Source organism: Lissotriton vulgaris, unplaced genomic scaffold, assembly GCF_964263255.1.
Source record: "Lissotriton vulgaris unplaced genomic scaffold, aLisVul1.2 SCAFFOLD_699, whole genome shotgun sequence".
NCBI classification, from domain to species: domain Eukaryota; kingdom Metazoa; phylum Chordata; class Amphibia; order Caudata; family Salamandridae; genus Lissotriton; species Lissotriton vulgaris.
Window position 1 is genome coordinate 1 of NW_028240948.1, and position 24,266 is coordinate 24,266.

At 44.7% G+C, this 24,266-nt stretch overlaps 1 protein-coding gene across 1 annotated transcript in view; it reads left to right on the top strand.

Moving 5' to 3' along the window:
• Positions 1-491: 491 nt before the first annotated feature.
• The window catches only part of LOC147672473 (UDP-N-acetylglucosamine transferase subunit ALG13-like), a gene marked incomplete at its 5' end in the record, with an annotated part of 438,517 nt that continues 414,742 nt past the window's right edge, over positions 492-24,266 (top strand). The window contains 3 exons of the mRNA XM_086948010.1: positions 492-616; positions 6,368-6,605; positions 23,024-23,137. Of these exons, the coding sequence (XP_086804136.1) occupies positions 492-616; positions 6,368-6,605; positions 23,024-23,137 (477 nt within the window). The remainder of the gene's footprint in view (positions 617-6,367; positions 6,606-23,023; positions 23,138-24,266) is intronic.

The window sequence follows — 24,266 nt, forward strand, 5'->3', positions numbered from 1 at the left end:
TTGAGGGAAAAATTGAATACCAGCTTCTGTAATGTTAAGCGTGAATTCTCCAAAGAGTGGTTTTGTGCTGAATTTGTCTCCTGCATAATAGCAATGTGCCCTGAATTGGCGCATGACTGGAACACTTTTTAAGCTAATTACTTAAATTTGCAGAGCATTCTTTGCAACAGTGTATTTAAAAACATAAAACCATAACATAAAAAAATGTAAACTGTGAAGCAAACCTTTACTTAATTTGATGTCATAATTAATGTTCTGTTCGCTATAAGGTGGACCGCATTTAATTCACAAATTATCCATTTTATTGAGTTTGTATTGTAAAATGATTTTATGTGGATGTAGTGTATGGGAGCTAAGTAATACATATGCAACTTACCTTATGTCTAAGAAAATGTTACATTAGATTTATTAAATTAGTGTACGTTTTCTAGCTATTGTGGTGCAATCCTTTCAATGTGCTTATAAACTTTGCTTTTTTAAAATTTTTATAGACATTTGATTTCTCTTGTAAACTTGAAACCAGTGACCCAGGTGACACCTGTCCCAGCTTGGAATGTTCCTCCTATTCGAAAAGGAGGAAACTACCAGAAGATACCAGGCTATAATTCAGAACTGGGTAAGTCCTTATTTTGAATATCTGTCCAGTAATAAGGGCAAATACTCCATTGTTCTTTTCAGGTTTTCCTTTAATAAAGGTGCACTGCCATTCAGGCAAAATGTTATGTAGATGGGTTCTGTGGGAACATGCATGGCATGTGGAACAACTTCTCTAAATTATCTTATGAAAAATAAAGGAACGAGCCGCTGGATTAATAAACCTCAAACAGCTTTATCCCCCCAAACTTTTATTCTGCTGACATTTCAGTTTAGGCCAAAATAATCTTGAGGAAAGTTGCTGTCCTCCACTTTGCCCAAACCTGTCAGCCATTTGTTTGATTATATTGCAGCTTTTATGTAGCCCTTCATGCCCTTAAGGCTGCAAGCAGTTCCAGTTCACGCTTTCTTGTGTGCCCTTTCAGTGTGTTTGGCTGGTGTGGGTTGGAGTATCACCCATGTGGGAGGTGTTCGATGAGGTGTGACATTTGGAGAAGTGAAATTACTTTGCTTCTCCTAATCGTCAAGTATTGTAGAAAGTAAACGAAGAAGTTGTTCATCCTAAAACCCATCTTTAACATTGTTAAACAAACCAGTGAATTGGTTGATGTATAGAGCCATCCTGGCAAAATAGTAGCCCAATCCCTGTAAGCACTGTTTCCTGGCAACGCTGTGTACACACACACACGTACACACCCTGGGGTGACAGTGGCGTATCCCTTTTCTGTTCAAGAGGTCTGGGAATATCTTACTCTACCATGGAGTACATTATACAGACTCACTTAGGAGCGATTGAGTTCTAACATATGAATGTGTTCTTTAAAGTGTCAGAGTAAGATCAGAGATTTACACAGGTGCAACTAAAGCACAACCTCTGTAAGAACTGCTAACCAACCAGTGAATGCAAGGAAACGTGTGCCATAGATCTGTCCCCCACCGAAGAAGACTACCATCAAGTTGTGACACGACTGCTGTAAACAAGTCTGTCACAAATTCCCTGGAAGTCTGCCTTAGGTGCTTTTACATAAAGCATGATTCAAAGTCATCCTACAATGCTTCCTGAAGCCCTCAAAAGCAGTCGAAGAGTCCCCGTCCAAGCTTTGTCGGGGAAGGGGCCAGCCATACTCTACATTTGGATGTCCGTCCTTGTCTCTTTCTCCATTGTTTGATAAGTCCAAGGTGAAGTTGTGGCTAAAGCAAAATAAATCTAAAAGGGAGTGCCCCATTCCTGCTGCTCTTTCAACGAAGAGGTTGTGCAGTCTGATTTGAAAGCCGGAGCCGCCTGCATTATTGAACTGACCTGCTTCTGGTCTTGACACTGATGCTTCCCAATTTTAACACTTTATAGGGACACCATGCTTCATTTATTCAGAGCGATAGTGCCTTACTCTTGCATACATTCTGCTCCCATTGATCCATTAATGGCTCCACACCAGGCTCTGTTGGTGGGTCCTTACCTAGTGCCATCTCCCTCTGTCTGACCTCAGTCCACCCCTCTGCTAATGCTACCATGTGCATCAGCCTATACCTCATGCCTTGCCAGTTATTAATGGATTGTCGCTGGCTCTCTCTCTGATTGAGTAAACGTCATAATCTGCACTGGCTCCGATGTCTGTACATTCACGAACTACTAGAGTGCAAAGGCCCAGCCTAAGGCATTGTAGGACTCCCCGCCAGTTCCCTAGTGAAGACAATGGTATTTGAGGTAGCCATGTTTTGTTCTGATAGTCTGGGCATCTTGAATCCACAAGGAGGTGGAGTTTCTCTCCCTGTCCCGCTCTATGCAGGTGATTTTGACTTCCTAGTATGCTAGTGGCCTGAACACCTCAGATGTGTCTGTCATATGTCTTAGTTAGGCCCGGGGAGAAATGCTACAGTTTTTACTAGGTACACGTCTCCTAGGTAGCCTTCTCTTTTACACAATTACTTTTAACACACATTTGCATGCAAAACACCGCAGAATTAGTTGCTAAAGGTCAAAATAAAGACACAAACTATGTCGAAATGGCACTGATCTTCAACGAAAAAGAGTTAGACTCCCTCAAAATGCTTTGTATCCCAACAAAACTCTGTGCCGGGGGATTTGGGAGAAGACTTTACAGATATCGAGACGTAGTCGATGGCGGAACCACATGGTGAAAAGCAGGGGATCCTCTTTGATTACAAGGAGGAAAAGCCAACCGTGACTGAGAAACTGGGCTGGTTTGAAGAGTGGCAAAATCCATTGAGTAAGGATTTTACACCTACCCCTCAAAACCCTCACCCTCGGACGGCCTGTCCATGTACAATGGACTAATGAAGAGGGCCGCTGACACTTATGGAGTCCAGCTAGAGAAAAAGGGAGGCATTTTGCTTCCTCCTCAAAACCCTGATGCCATCACAGAAGGCAAACCTATAGTTGCCTGTGTTCCCCATCATTTGAGACCAGGGTAAAGAAACCTTCAAGGAACCTGCCACAACTAGGGCAATTACTCCTTGGGTGGAGGAAAAAATACAGGAATTCCACCCAAGACCCATAGTACATCAAGGGAAACGTTACGGCAGACTGTCATAGTGGCCACAGTTAAAATGAAACCATGCCCCCACATAGACTGGGCAACATCCAGAATAGGAAAGCCAGACAGGATGTACCAGGTGGGTAGATGGAAAAGGAGATGGCGACGCAATGGAGAAATTCAAGTTCCAATGCTCTCCAACAGATACGGCCACCAACAATGGAAGTAAATAGACTGTCTGATACAACACCACCTAGAGGAGTGCAAAAAAAGAGTGAAATCAGTGATCCAGAGTTATGTGATGGAACCACGCATGTGTTTACCACGCATGCCGGTTCCACGCAGTCTCAACAGTGCAAGCCTGAACCACGAATATGCCTTTACCACGCATGCCTTTACAACGCTTTATGCATTTTTATTTTTATTTTTTTTCATACATTTCTTAATTAACATTTTCCTTAAAGCAACATTAATACAAATAACATTTGCAGGTGTTGGAAGCAAATTCTTGATAACATTTACATATAGAGGCATTGATACTTGCAACAGCGATACATAAGTCACAGTTTTGTACTTCTCAAATCCACCATGTCTTGGTTCCCCCGCACCCCATGCATCTTTCTATGCTATGATTGGGTGACCAATTGCGAAACTTCCAGCTTGAGGCGAATTATGCATTGTTAAGGCCCTCAGTTCTTAAACTACCCCCCTCCCTCCTGAAAACTAACGCCCCCACAAGCCCTAGAAACGTCCCTGCCTTTTGTTGCCTGGCTGCTTCCACCAGCCAAATAATTTCATCAACAAGAGAGTAAGGGTCATAAGAAAACACTCTCATACCCCTATGAATCCATAACTCAAACAACAAGAGAGTGTTAGTATCTACAACAGACAAACTCTACTAGCCAAAGTTAGTACTAGATACCGCTAAGTTGTTAGACAAGGCTATTATTGTCAGTTGGAAAGGATAGAGTGCACGTGTTCAAAGAACTAGCTAAAAGGACCCTCAGGCCCCAGTGGAACACTGGTAGCCAGTTGTCTTCATTGGGTCCCTTTTGTCGCTAGGGAAGTGAAGGTGAATCTAAAAAGAGTACGCACTACTCCTCAAAATTATTTAATGAGAGGGTAGCTCTAACTCTGCTAAAAACAGTGATCGAAAAACATAAATTTTTCTGGACTACACTGGGTTGTGCAAGTTTGAACCACAAAGTCCCATTTGAAAAGTGTAAAGAGAATTATTATAAATGCTTTTGAAGAGTGCTTTTAAGCATTTATAATAATTCTCTTTACACTTTTCAAATGGGACTTTGTGGTTCAAACTTGCACAACCCGGTGTAGTCCAGAAAAATTTATGTTTTTCGATCACTGTTTTTAGCAGAGTTAGAGCTACCCTCTCATTAAATAATTTTGAGGAGTAGTGCGTACTCTTTTTAGATTCACCTTCACTTCCCTAGCGACAAAAGGGACCCAATGAAGACAACTGGCTACCAGTGTTCCACTGGGGCCTGAGGGTCCTTTTAGCTAGTTCTTTGAACACGTGCACTCTATCCTTTCCAACTGACAATAATAGCCTTGTCTAACAACTTAGCGGTATCTAGTACTAACTTTGGCTAGTAGAGTTTGTCTGTTGTAGATACTAACACTCTCTTGTTGTTTGAGTTATGCTTCCACCAGCCACCAACTAGACCGGCGCAGCGCCTTAACCACTTAAATGCGTGGTCAAGGCAAGCTGGTAGCGCTTGCGTAATCTGAACACGCGTGGGTGAGGCCGCAGTGTTCCGACTGTTTCCCCGTCATCCAGGATAGCAAGATGATCATTGCCAACTCCTGCCTCAACTCTGTCCTGGATGCGGTACATACTGCCAGCAGACAGATTTGCATGGGCACCACACTGAGGAGCGGAGACACACATGGCTGAGGATATCGGGCTTCAAGTTTAAAGTGCAGGCATCGGTCATACAGCTGCTGTTCACAGGGGAGGCTCTCTTTAGGACTGCCGTGTATGAAGCACTCTTGCAAATCAGGAAAGACAATGAAACGGTTATGGCCATGGGGTCCTTACAGTTCAGATGCTCCTTTAGTTGGAGACTTTTCTTTTAAGGTCTCTTGCTGTATATCCTTTCTGGAACCAGTATGAGCTGTCAGTTTAACCCGTGATTTGTGTGTAGCTTAACTGGTGAGTGCTGGGGTCCACATTCTGTGCTGCACAAGATGGTGTCTTCGTATCTCGCACTTTGCTTTCTGCATGTGCATATTCCTGTCCGCTCCTTGCAACTCGTGTACTGGATGGATGCGAGAGGTACCCAACCCATTTCCTTTGTTTTAGCTCAGATTCACTTTGCCGGTGTGAACGCTACTCCAGACAGAGGAAGACAAAGTGAAGGAAAAATGTAGAGTTCTGTTACGCAGGTCAGCTGTACTCTGGCTACAAGCCCAGCAAGATGTGCAAGGCAGCTTTGTTACTCCCCATCATCAGAATCAAGCTCTAAACAGTAAATGGGATAACCACAGAGGGTTTATCATATTTTTGAGCTTACAGCGAAGAAAGGGGTCTTAAAGTGGTTGTTGGATTCCTGTGACTTGATGTGTATCTTACTGAATACTAGGTCACTGGCATATCCTCAAAAGGAGCCGTTGGTGACACAATTGACCTAGCTGGTTGGCCCCGTTATTGTGCACAACAATTTTTGTAACACCTTAGTGTTAGGCTGAACACAAGAATTGTTCAAGACTGTATTGTGGCCCGGAGTTTGCTACTGTATCCCAGGTCACTTAGTTTCAGACCTTTTGTGAGAGTTTATCTCCTAAATAGTACCTGGACTTGAGCCAAACCCCACAGTTAGTCATATTTTACAGTGTAACATTTGGTGCCATCTATGCTATAACTTGCTTGTTGAACAAAGTCATTTCATTTCTGTACGGTAAAACTCGGCCAGAAAATTTACGTTGTGGGTGTACTGTGTCACTCTGTTTGAGTTCTTAATCCTCTTCACCTCCTGAAGTATGCATTGACCACTTGGTCCTTCTACTCTGAGAGAGTTGTGTTGAAAAGGAGTTGTACTTGAATTATGTTATCAGTTGGTACAAATTTGCCTTTCTGCAGATTATTCATTGACTGTGGGCTCATTGTGGTTTCCATTTCTTCTGTAACATTGATGGATATGTACGTTGTATTTTACATTAACAATGACCTTGTAGTGTTTATCTATGTTTGCATTAGCAGTTTTGAATAAATGCTTCGTTTTGCTTTTAGTTCATGTATTTCCCATTTGAAATTACAGAAATGGACATAAAGTCTCGAAAGAGATTATTTAAGAAAGTGCGAGGAAAGGAGGTTTGCATGACTGTGGCTTACAGCCGAGGGCTTCCTGTCCTTCCACCGCGGATGCAGCAAAATATACCCTCAGGGCGCACTTCTCCAATTCAGTGTTCACCCAATGGAGGAAACATGTCAAATTATGAAAACTACCGTCCCCAGTATCCTCTTCACAGACATGGAAGAGGATATGGAGTGTCCAGGTAGGTGTATTCAGATCAAAAAATATAATGTAGCTTGCTTGTGTATTTTCCTTTGCTAGTTTTTTATTTTCATATGAAACTATTATTTTTAATATTTTCAAAGTAAAATATCTCCCTTCCCCCTCAGTTACTACCTGCTTAACCCTCCAGCTTAAACCACCTCAAATTAGTACATTCTCACTATGTCTGCAAGTGTTTTCAGAAGTACTGGCTGTAAAAATTATTTACATCCTCTTGCAGTGCCGCAAACCTCTGAGGATGCTGAAGTATTTGAATCATCCTTAGGCCATTCGGTTGTCTGGAGGCCCAAACAGATGAGCATTGTAACTGTCTCCCAAAGAACAGACTCCTCAACTCCTCATGCGAAGTCTGCATGCAAGTCAAAGTTTGCACTTCGAATTTCACCATCAACTTAAGGGACCTAGCTACAAGACAACTGGAATCCTTGGGGATCGGGTTCGGATGAGGATCGAAGCACTCCGGATCGACTTCAGGGAAAAAAGTGATATTTCGGCACGTATTCCCTTTCCAATTCGACGGTATTGTTATCGAACGAGAGTTCATTTCCATTTCGACGCGTTTCGACGTCAACAACAAAAGTTACAACTTCTACGTCGACGAGACCGAGAGGCCTATCTCGACGTAGTCCAGCCCGGAGTCTATGGAAAGGACTACATTCAAGAGATGTCCAACGTGTGGTGCTAAGTTCCTACACGAGGTATTCAATCTCTGCCTATCACCTGAACACGAATCCAGGGACTGTGAAGCCTGCGCAGCATTCTCCTCCAAGTCGACGATTAGAAACCATCGAGCCCGAAGACACGAGGTTTCGAGAATTTCAGTCAGAGGCAATCCCGTAGCTGTTCGAGGCCAAGCACCCCGAAGAAGAAAAAGATGAGGAGTCGGGGTCGGAAGTGGACGAGTCTGATGTCGAAGAAATTGACGATCATCAAACCGTGAGTGACGTCGTACCCTTACCAAAAAACCGACCCCGTTTGGTGTCGACCCCGCCTTCGAGCCCGGTCAGAATACCGATAAAAGTTTCCGACGCCCTGCCTTCGGGCCCGGCAACGAAACCGAAGCCGAAACTCTCGGCCTCCCACCATGTCGGATCGAGAATCGGCAGACATCGACACCGAAGCTCCATATAAAGGAATGCTCGCAGTCGAAACATTCCATGTAGAAACCGAAACCTGCTTCGACGCCGAAGGCTTACTCGACACCGAAAAAATCGGAATCGAGCAAATTCTCGGTACCGAAAACACAGAACACTGACGGTCAGAAGCAAAGGCACCTTTTGGAACCAAAAATATTGGTACCGACACAGGAGCATCAGACCGATCCAAAACAAAAGACTTTGTTTATCGATCCGCAAACTGGCAAAGTGGTGACAAAACTACCTAAAAGAGGAAAAATGAACAGTTGGACGACAAAGCTCTTCCTCCTAAAAAGAGAACAATGGGAACAAATGCAACTCCTCCCCTTTCTCCTCAACCTACATACACACCATCTTCTCCTCTTCCTCACACTCTGCCAGCTATTCCTCCACCTTCTATACCAAGACCATCTACACCTCAAACAGATTTAGAAAGTGATACAGGGGAGGGATAACTTCATGGGGATGACGACATTGCCCCAGATGAAGCAGACCCATGGGAGGATTATAACGCAGGGTCAGATAATGATAACGACCCCGAACTATATCCCTCAAAACCCTCACCACCTGATGACAATGCAGGTTTTGCACAGTTAATTAATAGGGCAGCAAAATACCACAAGGTAGACTTACACAAGGAACCTCAAATAGAGGATTTCCTTTTAGAAACACTACCTGCTGCACAAAGAACATCAGGAACACTACCAATGCTTAAGGGTCTTATCAATCACACATCTGACATATTCAAAGACCCTGTGAGGGCTAGGGTATTAAACCCAAGAATTGATAAAAAATATAAGGCAGCCCCAAAGGACCCAATATTTATCAAAGGACCGGTACCTCTGGACTCGCTAGTAGTCACAAACGCTCGTAAGAGAGTAAACTCATTAACTACAGGAGAAGCTCCTCCTCCTGACAAGGAGTCCAAGTTAATAGATGCCTCTGGCAAGAGAGTAGCATCCCAAGCAGCAAACAGCTGGCACATAGCTAATACACAAGCGCTACGTGCACGCTATGATAGAGCTCATTATGATGAGTTAGAAAAACTCATTACACATCTCCCTAAATAACATCAAAAAAGGGCAGACCAGGTCCTACAAGAAGGGAAGATAATAACTAACACTTCCATTAAATGCGCCTTTTACGCAGCAGACACTGCAGCAAGATCCATCAACACCAGTATCATGTTAAGAAGGCATGCATGGCTCAGAGTCTCAGGGTTCAAACAAGAAGTACAAACATCCTTATTGAACCAGCCTTTTGATGAGAAAACACTTTTTGGCTCACGTACAGACGAGACGTTAGAAAAGATGAAAAAAGACACAAACGGCTAAATCAATGGGAGCATTGCAACAGCCAACTCAAACGGGTTCCTTTTGTAGGTCCACCTATAGAGGCGGGTCAAAGAATACAGGCACAAGCCAGCAATCTACTTATTTTACACCAACATCACCCAGAGGTAATTCAAGAGGCAGTTACAGAGGTAACAACAACAAGGGTAGAGGTCGCGGAAATAACAACAGCAACTTCCCAACCCCAAAACAGTGACTTCATACAGCTCTCCCCAGACCATAATAACACCGGTCGGGGGACGTCTATCACAGTTCCTACCTGTCTGGGAAAACATCACATCAGACAGGTGGGTGAGACAAATTATCCAACATGGTTGTTGCCTAGAACTCACAGCTACCCCACCAAACATCCCCCCCAAACAGCGTCCAATGAGTCAAGATCATCTAACATTGTTAAAACAGGAAGTACTATCACTACTACAAAAGAGTGCTATAGAGAAGGTTCCACAACATCAACAAGGAACAGGGGTATACTCTCTATACTTCCTAATTCCCAAGAAAGACTGGTCCCTAAGGCCAATACTGGACCTCAGACCTCTCAATGCATACATAAATTTGGAACATTTCCACATGGTCACGCTCCAACAAGTACTTCCTTTACTGAAGAAAGGGGACTTTCTTTCTACACTGGATCTAAAAGACGCTTACTTTCACATCCCAATTCACAAAGCCCTCAGGAAATACCTCAGGTTTGTTGTAGAAGGACAACATTATCAGTTCAAAGTCCTTCCGTTTGGGGTCACAACAGCACCAAGGGTGTTCACAAAATGTTTAGCAGTGGTTGCAGCGCACCTAAGAAGACAACAAATACATGTCTTCCCTTACTTGGACAATTGGCTAATAAAAGTCAACTCACAAGAAGAATGTCTTCAAAACACACAATAAAGACCAATCAGTTGCTGCACCAACTAGGGTTTACCGTGAACTACACAAAATCCTACCTGCAACCAAACAAAGTTCAACAATATCTAGGGGCTTCTATAGACATAGAAAAAGCCAAAGTATACCCCAATCCAATCAGGATCCAGACAATGCTCACGTTGATCCAAAGATTTCAACCACAACACTCACTAACAGCTTGAGTGTTCATGCAGCTATTAGGGATGATGTCCTCTTGCATACTGCTAATACCATATGCCAGACTACAAATGCATCCGCTGCAAGAATGTTTAGCAACACAGTGGAATCCGGCTCAAGGTCAGATTACAGATCTGGTGTTGGTAGACGACCGCACACATCGCTCTCTGAAGTGGTGGAACACAACAAACATTTCCAAGGGGCAGTCGTTCCTAGAACCGATTCCACAAGTGCTACTAACAGCGGATGCATTGCTCACCGGATGGGGAGCGCATATGGAAAAATATACAGTACAGGGAAGATGGAGTGTACAGCAAAAAAGACTGCACATCAATTACCTAGAACTACAAGCAGTGTTTCTAGCATTAAAAGCTTTTCAAATGCAGATTCTCAACAAAGCAGTCCTGATCAGAACAGACAACATGACAGCAATGTATTATATTCAAAAACAGGGGGGGGGACACACTCTCTCCAACTATCCAGACTAGCGCAGGACATTTGGAGATGGGCCATTCCTCAAAAGATCTATCTGTTAGCCGAACACCTACCAGGAGTTCAAAATCAGATAGCAGACCTCTTAAGCAGAGAGTCAGAACAAATACACGAATGGGAACTGCACAACCAAATACTGCAGCCATTCTTCCAAAGATGGGGACAACCAGAGATAGATCTCTTTGCCACTCATCAGAACGCAAAATGCCAAACCTTCGCATCCAGGGACCCACACCACCTGTCGCAGGGCATTGCGTTATGGATAAATTGGTCCAACAAATTTTCATACGCTTTTCCACCTCTCCCACTAATTCCATTAGTGGTTCGAAAACTGCAACAACATTCAATGACAATGATACTAGTAGCACCCTTGTGAGCACGACAGCCGTGGTTCACCACGCTACTGCAACTCTCACAGGTGCCACATCAAAAGTTAGAAATATTACCCACGCACCTTACACAGAACCATGGAGAAATAATGCACCCAGATCCCAAACAATTGAACCTAGCGATCTGGCTCCTGAGGTCATAGAATTTGGATACTTAAATTTACCTCCAAACTGTATGGAAATCATTAAGTAAGCAAGACGTCCTACCACCAGAGCATGCTATGCATCAGGTTTGCTGTATACTGTAACAGTAACAACATCAACCCTCTGGACGCATCCACTAAGGAGATTATTTGCTATTTACTACACTTACAGCAATGTAACCTTGCTTACACCTCTATTAGAGTACATCTTGCAGCTATAGCAGCGTACCTGCAGAACAGGCAACATCTATCCCTGTTTAAATTGCCAGCAATAAAAGCTTTCATGGAAGACCTCAAGAGTCATTCCACCAAGACTACCGCCTTCCCCGGTCTGGAATCTCAACATAGTACTTACCAGACTAATGGGACCGCCTTTCGAACCTATGCATAGGTGTGAAATGCAATTCCTTACATGGAAGGTAGCCTTTCTTATAGCCATTACTTCACTCAGAAGAGTAAGTGAATTACAGGCATTCACAATACAAGAACCATTCCTACAGTTACTCCAAAATAAAGTGGTTCTTAGAAAAAAACATTCTTGCCTAAAGTAATTTCAGCATTCCACATCAATCAACCAGTGGAACTACCAGTCTTCTTTCCAAAACCACAGACGGTAGCAGAAAGGGCCCTACATACATTAGATGTCAAAAGGGCACTATTGTACTACATAGAAAGAACACAAACTTTTAGGAAAACAAAACAACTATTTGTAGCGTTTTCTCCAACACATAAGGGCAATCCTATCTCTAAAGCAGGCATTGCCAGGTGGATTGTAAAATGTATACAAATAGGTTACATTAAAGCAAAAAGGACATTAACTGTTCCTCCTAGAGCTCACTCTACACGTAAACTAGGGGCATCTATGGCATTCTTAGGAAACCTTCCTCTAGATGACATATGCAAAGCAGCAACCTGGGTTACACTGCATACCTTCACAAAACACTACTGTGTCGATGTGCAGGCAACACAACAGGCTAGAGTGGGCCAAGGTGTACTAAAAACTTTATTTCAAGCTGTTGCAACAGACACTGGTGACCACCGCTAGGGAGGTAACTGCTGTATAGTCTATTCATAAATGTACCATCTGCAGCCCATATGCCTCGAACGGAATATGCTACTTACCAGTATGCATCTGTTCTTGGCATAGAGGGCTGCAGAGTGGTACATGCCGTCCCAGCCTCCCCGGAAACCTGTGTCTGTTCCATTCTTATTTAGATACACTTACATGGGCATTTCTCTCTGTATTCTATCATACTACTCCATCTAACCCTACTATGGCAAAACAATCTAAGGATGGAGCCGATGCCCATGCGCACTAGCAACCAAGGGAGGAGTCATCGGTCTTCTGACGACAAAAGACTTCTCCAAGAGAAAAACAAGTGCAATCATCCGAGCCCAACACCATATGGCGATCTATTCATAAATGTACCACTCTGCAGCCCTCTATGCCAAGAACAGATGCATACTGGTAAGTAGCATATTCCTTTTTTTATATGAGCGTCTTACAATTCTTAGATGGAAGTTCAGAAATACCATTAAGAGTATGTGGTGGTGGGAGTTTGTCATTACAAACTCCACAGTAACCTAATGGCTTTACTGAAAACTAGGAAGCTTGGTATCAAACCTCTCAGCACATTAAACCCACACTTATGCCAGTGTGGGATTTAATGAGAAATGCACACACATGGCATCTTAGGGATGCCCCCTGAAAAACGACCTACCACTAATGTCCAGGCTGAGTGGCTGATGCCCAGCTGCCACCACCAGACATGATTCTGGACCCCTGGGTCAAGAGCCTGCTGCTCTCGGGGTCTGAAACAATGCACATCCTGAGACGAGGTGCCACGCCTTCTCCTCCAGGATGGGCATGGTCCACGAAGGGGAAGCTTTAAAGGCTTTCCTCCTTTGTGAGCTTCCGCAGGCCTCTGCGGCTTCCAGAAACGGGCCCCACCTGTTGTGACCCTCACCTGTTCTGACCCCCACTTTGGGCGGGATAATAGGCATAAGACCATAAAGTGTTATGACTGTAGGGAGAAGGAGATGATGAAGGGGAGTTATGAATGCAGGCTGATGAAGAATAAAATCCACTCCTTACGGGTATTGGTCAATTTAGGATTTTTTGGTAGATGCACATGCTTTAAGTCTGTGTGCTTTGTAAGCCGGACACCAGTGCACTTGTTCCAAGTGAGTTGGATAATTCATAAGATCTAATAGCTGTATTTTAAACATTTTAGCCTGAGTTGGTATTGAGGTAGTAGAAGATAGATCACATTACAGTAATCAAGGTGGAACCAACTCAAGCACGTATTACGGGAAGGAAAAGAGGTAGGACTTTCTTGATTCCTTAAGATGAAACAACAGGATTACATTTTGGCAACCTGTGCAGAGTGGTCTGTTTCCTCATGGAATATCAGTCCCAGATTACAGGCCGTGGGGACCTAGGTTGGACAAGTGTCCAGAGGTAAGGGGCCACCCACTGTGTGACCAGATTGAAAGTGAACCATCTAGCACTTAAACCTCTGTTTTATTAGGATTCACTTTAAAACAATAGGTATGTTCGAGGCATGTGGGCTGCTGAATTCATATCTGTGCATAGATCACCGCCTAGTGTTGGGTCCGGATGATTGCACATTGTTGTCCTGGAAGAGTCTTCGAAGTATCACAAGATAGGTGGCTCCTCCCCTGGACTACAGTGCGCATGGGCATCCTCGCCATCCTCAGATTGTTTTTTTCCGCCATTGGGTTCGGATGTACTTTATTGATTCAAGTTCGGAATCAATATAAAACTCTTTGCGCAAGGCCAAAAGGCCTTCGGGGCGTTGGTATTGTCTCCTTCGATGCCTGTACTTCATCCAGTTCTTCCAACAGGACGTCGAAGGCCGTTTGCCTTTTTCGACACCACCGGCCCCAACTAAGACGACGATGGAACGGAGCCCGTTCAAGAGATGCCCCGTCTGCAACTCAAAGTACCCTCACATTGATGTGCACCCAGTGTGCAATAAATGTTTATCCCCGGACCACGACGAGGCCAGCTGTATGGCCTGTTCCAAGTTCCAGTTGAAGAAGACTCTTCGACTTCGACGCGCTGCGCGACAGTCGGCGCAGAAAGCGGCGCCCGACCCGGAGAACATCTTCGAGGCCGATGACGATGAAGGCGTCTATGAAGAGGATCCTGGCCAGCAGTCGGACCCTGCGTCGGAGCAAGACTCTAACTTTGATGTGGACGAAGAAGGTAGGAGACGACGCAGAGACCATCGGAGCAGTCGATGACGACTCAAGCGATGAGCAAGGCCCACCCGCAGTTGCGGGGCCTAAAATTGACACTCTGCTCTCTAAGGCTCAGGTCGAGGCATCGCCGGAAGGCCGGAAGGCCTTAGCCGAGATCTTACTCCACATTCTATAGCCCCGCATCAAGGCCTGGCTAATAATACTTCAAAGGAGCCATTGGTCGATCCATCAAAACCGAAACCAACAGAGGCAAAAACAAAACCGAAACTGTTGAAGACAGTCTTCGGATGGACGCCCCGGGACTCCGCGGCTCCAATCAAGTCTAAAAGTGTTGTCGACCCTTTGGGGTCACAAGGGGGCGTCGGCCCGAAGAGCGGGGCGCCGAAGCTAGTCTCGACGGTCAAGCACGGCACTCTGACGCCGTCGACGTCCAAACATGGCGACACTGCCAAAGGACTCCAGACTAAAAAGACTGTCCAACCGACGCTTGCATCCTCCAAGCTGATATTAAGCAAGGTCCTCGAGTCGAAGACTAAGCCCGACCCGAAAGAGCATATCGCGTCGAAGCACAAGGCAGTGCCTGCTGTGTACCATGCGCTCGAGTCGACGCATGGCCGCAAGCCTGCTGGTGATCCACCAAAGCAGATCGGATCGAAGACTCCGTCGATCTCGAAGAAGGTAGGTTTGTCTCAGGTGCTTCCTCCAATTAAATACGGACTGCCCCCGACCGTTCGACCCAAAGCTTTCGAACCACAAAAGGGCGCCGAAGCGGCCAAGAAGGTGTCGGTACCTTCCAAGTCTCAATCCATTCCAGAGGAGGTTATGTTCCAGGCGCCCTCGTATGACAATCAGTCGAAGCTCTTCATCGACTCGGATTCTGGCAGGCTCACCATTCACAAGCGAAAAATCGCTCCAGAACATCCTTTAGAGTCATACAAGGTCCCTCTCAAAAGGAAACGGGATTTAGCCACCTCACCTGTTCTCTTCGAACCTGTGGCGTCATATACACAGCACGATGCCGATTCTCCCACACGCAGCGATGAGGATGTGGGAGATGATTACAGTCATATGGCATTTATTTATCATGCTGACACAGATCAAGGGGAACCTCAACACTGGACTGACACAGTTGACCCTGATAATCCACACACTACGCCTGATACTCAGTCTTATAATGTCAAAACCTCGCCTACTGAGGACACGGCGGCGTTTAACGCTTTAATTGAAAGGGCGGCCATTAACCATGACGTTGAAATGCCTGCTGAGCCAGTGGAGGAGGACTTTCTATTCGATACTTTCTCCACCTCAGAAAGATCGGTAAAAACATTGCCTATGCTAAAGGGTGTCCTCAAACATGCTACTGACATTTTCAAAGACACCACAAGGGCAAGGGTTGTAAACCCAAGGATTGAAAGAAAATATAGGCATGCGCCTGTGGACCCTACCTACATCAAGTGCCAGCTCCCATTGGACTCCCTAGTAGTGGCTAATGCTCGCAAAAGAGCAAACTCTCAAACTAGTGGTGATGCTCCTCCTCTGGACAAAGAATCCAAAATCTTGGAAGCTTCTGGCAAACGGGTAGCAGCTCAAGCGGCTAATATTTGGAGGATCTCAAATACACAGGCCCTATTAGCCAGATATGATAGGGCTCACTACGACACGTTAGACCAGCTGATGCAACACCTGCCTGATGCTTATAAAGAGGGAGCAGAAATGCTAATACAGGAAGGGAAGTTAATTTCAAATGCATCCATCAAGTGTGCACTCGATGCAGCAGACACAGCAGCTAGAGCCATCAACACTAGTGTCATGCTGAGACGTCATGCCTGGCTCCGCATCTCTGGTTTCAAACCAGAGATCCAAACAACTTTGCTCAATCAGCCAGGTAACCCTGACTTTCTTTTTGGTCCTGATGCAGACACAACCCTTGAAAAAATTAAAAAAGACACAGACAGCAAAATCCATGGGAGCTATGCAGTCACAGCAGTTTAGGGGCAGTTCCTTTTGTCGCTCCGGTAACAGGGGAGCCTCTAGAGGTCAAGCATTGCAGCAAGCCCAATACAACAAGGGGAGCACGCAGACCACCTATAACCAGAATAACAGGGGTGGATATCGTGGGAACAGCACCAAAGACAGAGGACGTGGAAATAACAATGCCAGATCCTCCGCCCCCAACAAACAGTGACGCCTTGTCACTGCCACCAGACCATTTAACACCGCCGGCGGAAGACTCCAGCAGTTCCTGCCGGTCTGGGAAGGCATTACCACAGACAGGTGGGTGAGACAACTTATCCAATACGGCTATTGTCTAGAACTAACCTCCACTCCCCCCAACATACCCCCAAGGCACCGTCCTATGTCCGCAGAGCACTTGCTCTTATTGCAGCAAGAAGTACTCTCCATGCTGCAAAAAGGGGCAATAGAACTCGTGCCTTTAGAAGAGCAGGGTACAGGGTTGTACTCTCTGTACTTCTTAATCCCAAAAAAGGACAGTTCCCTGTGGCCCATTCTAGACCTCAGACCTTAGACCCCTGAACCAGTACATCTTGTCAGAACATTTTCATATGTTAACTTTACAGAAAGTCTTACCATTGCTCAGTCCGGGAGACTTCCTAGCAACCCTAGACCTGAAAGATGCATATTTCCACATTCCCATTCACCCAAGTCACAGGAAATATCTCATGTTCACCGTCAACAATCAGCATTACCAGTTCAAGGTCCTGCCTTTCGGGGTCACCACTGCCCCTAGGGTGTTTACCAAGTGCTTAGCAACTGTGGCTGAGCACCTTCGGAGAAAACACATCCATGTCTATCCCTACCTGGACGACTGGCTTGTCCAAGCAAAGTCAGCCCAGCAGTGTGCCAGCCACATGTCACGCACAAGTGACCTCCTACACAGTCTAGGATTTTCACTAAATCACCCAAAGTCGCACCTTCAGTCTGGTCATGTACAACAGTACCTAGGTGCAACAATAAACACTCTAACAGCAACAGCGCAGCCAAACTCTGCCAGAGTCAACAGCATGCAGTTGCTGATTCTGAAATTTAGGCCCCAACACTCGCTCCCAGCGCAGGTATTCATGCAGCTGATCGGTATGATGGTCTCCTGCATCTTCATAGTCCCGCACGCGAGGCTACACATGCATCCGCTCCAGGAGTGCTTGGCACGACAGTGGAACCAGGCTCATGAGCATCTGAAAGACCTAGAATTGGTGACCGGTCGTGCATACAACTCTCTGCATTGGTGAAACACACAAAACCTTTGCAGGGGACGACCGTTCCAAGAGCCTGTCCCACAAATAGTGCTGACGACGGACGCATCTCTCCAGGGCTGGGGAGCACATGTCCTCCATTATACCGTGCAAGGACTATGAACGATGCAGCAGCAAAAGATGCATATCAATCTTTTGGAGCTGATGGCAACCTTCATGGCGATGAAGGCGTTCAAACTGCACCTGTGCAACAAAGTCGTGCTGATCCGGACGGACAACATGACTGCCATGTATTACATCCAAAAGCAGGGAGGCACACACTCTCCGCAATTATCTCATCTAGCCCAGAGCATGTGGAAGTGGGCTATCCAGAGGAACATCTTCCTCATGGCAGAACATCTCCCAGGCAAAGACAACCAGTTGGCGGACCTGCTCAGCAGGCACAGCCATCAGATGCACGAGTGGGAGATACACCCCTCGGTGCTACAACCATATTTCCAGCAGTGGGGTCATCCAGAGATAGACCTGTTCGCCACAAAGGAAAACGCAAAATGCCAAACCTTCGCCGCCAGGTTCCCACACCCGCAGTCTCAGGGCAATGCGATATGGATGAACTGGTCAGGCAGATTTGCGTACGCTTTTCCTCCAGCACCGCTCATACCGCTAGTGGCACGCAAACTGCGGCAGCACTCCATGACGCTCATCCTGGTTGCTCCAACGTGGGCAAGGGAGACCTGGTACACCACGTTTCTTTAACTTTCAGTGGTGCCTCACCAACGGCTGCGCCTCACGCCCAGTCTCCTCACTCAGAGCCATGGAGACCTTCAGCACCCAGATCCGCAACAGTTGAGCCTTACGATATGGCTCCTGAGGTCATAGAGTTTGGCTACCTCAACTTGCCCCCTGACTGTATGAACATCATCAAGGAGGCAAGGCGGCCTACAACTAGGGCGTGCTATGCAGCCAAATGGAAGCGATTTGTCATCTACTGTTCCAATAATAACATTAATCCGCTAGATGCGTCCACGCAAAACATCATATGTTATTTGTTGCATCTATATAGATGCAATCTGGCATATAGTTCCATCAGGATACATTTGGCCGCCATGGCAGCTTATCTTCAAAACAGGCAGCATCTTTCCCTTTTCAGAGTGCCTGCCATTAAGGCTTTTTTGGAAGGACTCAAAAGAGTGATCCTTCCCAGACACCCTCCTTCACCTGCCTGGAATCTAAACCTAGTTCTCACCAGGCTCATGGGGCCACCCTTTGAACCTCTTCATTCTTGTGAGGAGATACAGTTGCTTACATGGAAAGTGGCTTTTCTCATAGCCATCACATCGCTAAGAAGAGTTAGTGAGCTTCAAGCCCTAACAATTCAAGAGCCTTTCCTACAAATTCATGCTAATAGGGTAGTGCTACGTACCAACCCTAAATTCATGCCTAAGGTGGTGTCGCAGTTCCACATTAATCAAACCATAGAACTGCCAGTTTTCTTTCCAAACCCTGATTCTGTGGCAGACCGAGCACTGCACACCTTACATGTTAAAAGAGCTCTCCTGTATTACATCGACAGGACAAAAGACTTTAGAAAGACTAAACAACTGTTTGTTGCCTTCTCTCCACAACACAAAGGCAACCCTATTTCCAAATCCGGTAAAGCCAGATGGATTGTTAAGTGCATACAAATCTGTTATCAAAAAGCTAAACGCACTTTAACAGTTCCCCCAAGAGCGCATTCCACACGCAATCTAGCGGCATCCATGGCTTTCCTAGGTAACATTCCTCTAGAGGATATATGTAGAGCAGCCACATGGTCCACCATACATACATTTACAAAACACTACTGCTTAGATGTGCACTCCAAACAGCAAGCTGCTGTAGGGCAGGCTGTTCTCAGAACTCTTTTTCAGACTGCTGCAGCTGGCATGGGCAACCACCGCTAAGGAGGTAACTGCTATTTATTCTATGCACAGTTATGAATTCAGCAGCCCACATGCCTCGAACGGAATATGCTACTTACAGTATGCATCTGTTCTTGCCATGTAGGGCTGTTGACATTCATATCGCCCGCCCTCCTCCCCTGTGCCTGTAGTAGCTGTAGCACTCAGAATCATTCTCAAGCATGGTCATCACTTACTGTATTACACTCCTTCTCTGCCACCATGGCGAAAAACAATCTGAGGATGGAGAGGATGCCCATGCGCACTGTAGTCCAGGGGAGGAGCCACCTATCTCGTGATACTTCGAAGGCTCTTCCAGGAAAACAATGTGCGATCATCCGGACCCAACACTAGGCGGCGATCTATGCACAGATATGAATGTCAGCAGCCCTACATGCCAAGAACAGATGCATACTGGTAAGTAGCATATTCCTCATCCATTGGGCAACAACTGTCAAACATTTCTGAATGTTTGAGCAGTTGAGACATAGGAAGTCAGCCTGAGGTTGATGTACAGGTTGGCATATAAATTCTATATGTGTTGCATGATAAACACATCTGTCAAATTACCAGTCAAAAGAAATATAATGAAGTACCACTTACTCTATGTTTGGCCCAACAATTACATGGTCTTAGGCTGTTGGCACAACAATACTTGGACAAATCACTGGGTTGAAGTCTTTGCTGCAAAGTTTCCAGTAGAATAAGTAGTAAAGCCCTTCACCAGTAAATCTACTGCCCGGATGAGAAACTCATCCAAGCAGCTACAATAATGACATTCTTATTATGCTAGGAGGTTAAATATCCTGTTCAACCGGATACTCTGGATTTAGTTAACCGGTATCTAGTCAGTACACAGCTCAGGATGAGACTAATTAAGGTCCCGACTGATCAGAATATTTCTGTTGGGCATAGGGCAGTTTGTCCCTGGAGGACCAGCTATAGAGGTGCAAATACCATACGACTGATAAGCGATCAAGATTGCTTGGTGGGTGGTGAGACCACTGTAGCCAAAGCATCACTAGATCCATCTTAGTCCAAGTGACCAACACCCATTTAAACTCCATATTTCTGAAAAAATAGCAACTAGTAAGACATTTTTGGGATCTGGTGACTGACCTCTATTACTGGAAACTGACCTGTGAAGGTGCAAAGTCGCTATTTGACTCAAGTTCCGGAAATGAGCAGAGCATAACAGGGTTATTGAAGGTAACATTACAGGCTTAACCTTTTGTTCAATTTGAGCCTCTTAACAGCCTACTACATGTTGCTGGGGGGCCAGTGGAAGAGTAAGTAGTGGAAACTATTAAAGGCAAATTGAAATCTATATACATTGTTAAAAATACTAATAGGCCTATCATGACCACTTAGTAGTTCCGAGGAAGTATGCCATTGCGCAAGACAGTGGCAGAGTACATGACCAACACTGATGTGAAATTGCTTCTTGACGTCCAAATAATTTGTAATTTACTGATTAAAGGTGGTAGAATTGATCCTATTTGCTTGTCAAATTAGAGAAGCGAAAGGAGGAGGGACCTGAGACAGTTGGATGTCTTCATTCAGAATCTGTTTGTCTCCCTATCAGGAAAAAATTGCATCTTTTCTTGCCTGCTGAATTACTGGGCCTCTTGCACAATGAGTCAAAATTCGCAAGAAAGACAGAAATTCACGGTTGACACTTGAAACACAGCAATACAGAAAAAGTGATAGGCTTCAGTGTCACATTTGGGCGTAGTGGTAAAGCTTTTTCCAAACTCTGCATAGGATCTTCCTGCAAACAGCATGCCATGGCAGCCTAGTTCACCCTGGAGACATTTCTGGACAGCGACCACTTTGTCCTGATCTCATTCAAGTAAGACCTCAGCATCTTTAACACCAAACAATGGTGTGGTACTCTTTTTTAAAATGTAGCCCAGTCCTTTTTCTGCGTTGTACTCTGCAGCTGAGAACAACCGTCCCATGTTTTTCCTATGTATTCACATTTTCAAGCTATGACAACCCCACTTCCCGTGTCAGAATGCTCAGTCAGTAAACTCTAGGCAGGAGCCTTTAATACAAGTTTTAAGGCAAGAATCTTAATGGCACAACTAAGAACCATTACAAAACTTGCACAAAAGTGCGCATGTAACTTTATGGGAACATGTATGCATCACAAGGAATATCCCTTGAAAGCAGGAGAACTCTCCAACTTAGCTGCTAATGATCTTTCGTCTAAGCTGGCCAGCAGCATGCTAACATTCTACAACATCACAGCCTGGGCTGGGCAGAGTGGGGAAGGCAATAGATAAAATTAGTAGAATGTAAGTGGGAACTCTGAAAACAGAAACTAGTCCCATATGGCTCAGTAAACCATGTATACAATGTTAAACCAAGCCACATGATCTGCAGCTACTCGTACAGCAGCCACATGACCCCTCCAAATTAAATGTCGCACACTGCCTGTGATATACCAGGCAAGGGTAATTTCACCAGCTTCTGAACATGCAGGACCAGGTGACACGTTTCCCTTTATATTGCTTCATCCAGAGAACAATGACTCGCATCATCTTTTTTTTTTTAGTGTTGCATGTGTTTGTTCCATGTTTCGCTAAAGATAGACATGTACTCTAAACATGTGAAGGCAAATGGCTATAGTACAGCCAGGTAAGGTACACCAACTTCTGGAATATGGCCAAAGTAAGTTTTCTTTATTTTTATTGTTTTTGGTTTTGTAAGGTCAAATGCATGAGGCCTTTTCTTGAGATCATGGTGTAGTCAGTAGTTACTGCAAAGTATCATTCGTGGGTACTGTTGCTTTGTGCTGATGTCCAAGGGCCACAATAGTGTTGCAGACGTATTGAATAACAACATTTCAGATTTGTGGAGAAAGACAGTCAAGGCTCACTCCTGAGGTTTGGGGAGGGGGGGGGGGATGATAGGAGGGGGGAGTTTTGAGGTTGGGTGTTGAAAGTTGGATACTGTGTGGCATAGTAAATAACACTCAATATCCAGCCAGTGTCCAGTTGTACTAAGACGTTTAGGGCTGAGGTACCCCCTCAGATAGTACCCTCAACCTCTTAGGAATGTCATAGCTTTGTGATGCAGATGCTGGTTTCGGTTTTATGCTTCAGTGGTCATGGAAAAGGGAGAGGAGACCTTAGACTAATTAAATCTGCATGGAAGTAATGTTGTCCTGAATCGATTAGTGAATCCTGAAGTTTCTCAGCTCTCAAATCTGCAATACGTGCTCATTGCTTCTTTTGAAAATGGTGAGCATGACTTTACTAGAAATTTGAAAGGTACATAGTGCTATTTTCAGCCCTCTCCTAACAGTGACATTGAAGTTTATAATACAAATAGCCAATGCATGTAGTACAAAGTTATATAGGTATTAGAATACACAACCACTCGTTGGCTGCCATAAACCATGTTTTTTTATCTCTTACTTAGGGGTTCTCCACGATACATTAATCGACACAGCTTTGTTGCTCCAGATGTAACCTTCTACCCCAGTCCAGGAAAGAGATGTTATCAAAGCTATGATAACTATTCCTATAGGTCTCGGTGAGTACTAAGGTTAAGAATACAGCAAATCTGTAGGTGTTAAAGATAGTACTGTAGGCTGGCAAAAGTCAAATCAGAAACGTGCATGTTTGTATCCATCCTTTTGAAGTAGTTAAAGGACTTTTTTTTTTCTTTATGGTGTTTTTTAAAAATGGTTTCACTTAATGCAATCCAAAATTTAGTGCATCCTGGAAAGATCCGAGCACCATATAAAATATTATAGAGAATTGGTTTGCCATTGTTTTTGTTTTGTATTGATATTTTGCGATGTGACTCGGTTACTAGATTTGCGGCTGATTTTAGTTCCAGCGGTTTTACTGATTTAATACATTTTTATTTTTGTTTTTTTAAACATTTGGGCTTATCGTTATTTTTTCTGTCATTGAATATGAAGGCACATAGTATCCTCTTCTGATATGAGCAGTTTGGGACCAAAGGCATCAAATGTTTGGCCCAAGTAGCTGAAAAGAGAATAACTTGGATTAATGTTTTGATTTAGATTTATCTACATACTTTTAATTTTTCAAGAATGGCTAAACACTGGATTTGTTGCAGAGATTCTTCGTAAACACAGAACTATGCGTGGGATTATGGAACCTTAGTAGATAGGAACTAAGTCATCCCACCTCATTAGTACCCATGACCCCAGGGCCGACTAGTATGGTGTCTCTTGCCCTCCTACTCAGAGGTACAGGCGATTAGACACCCCAGAACACAACACTCCCGACTCTCTCCGGAATTGTGGTTGCAAGACCATCCCTTTTGTTCACTCTTGTTCTCGTCCACAATAAGATCTGAAAGAGACACAAACAAGTTTAAAATATTTATTTTAACTAACGTGCTCTAATATACAGTATACGTGCCACAATAAGCAGGAAAATGCATAACACAAATATGGTCAGCATAGCAAGTTGTCCTTAAATCATTAAAGGAGCTGTCATAATGAGAAACAACGTAGCCTAACCTCTCTCCCCTTGTACAGAAGCAAGATGATTATATAAAAGATCTCTGGGTGTTTCTGCAGACCCCATGCTTGTGTCTAGATGGTAGGTCTACACCATGTGCTGACATGCTCTTCCCCCCTGGAAAGGTCCCTCTCCAAGTGTCCCCTACCTATCCGGGTATTCCA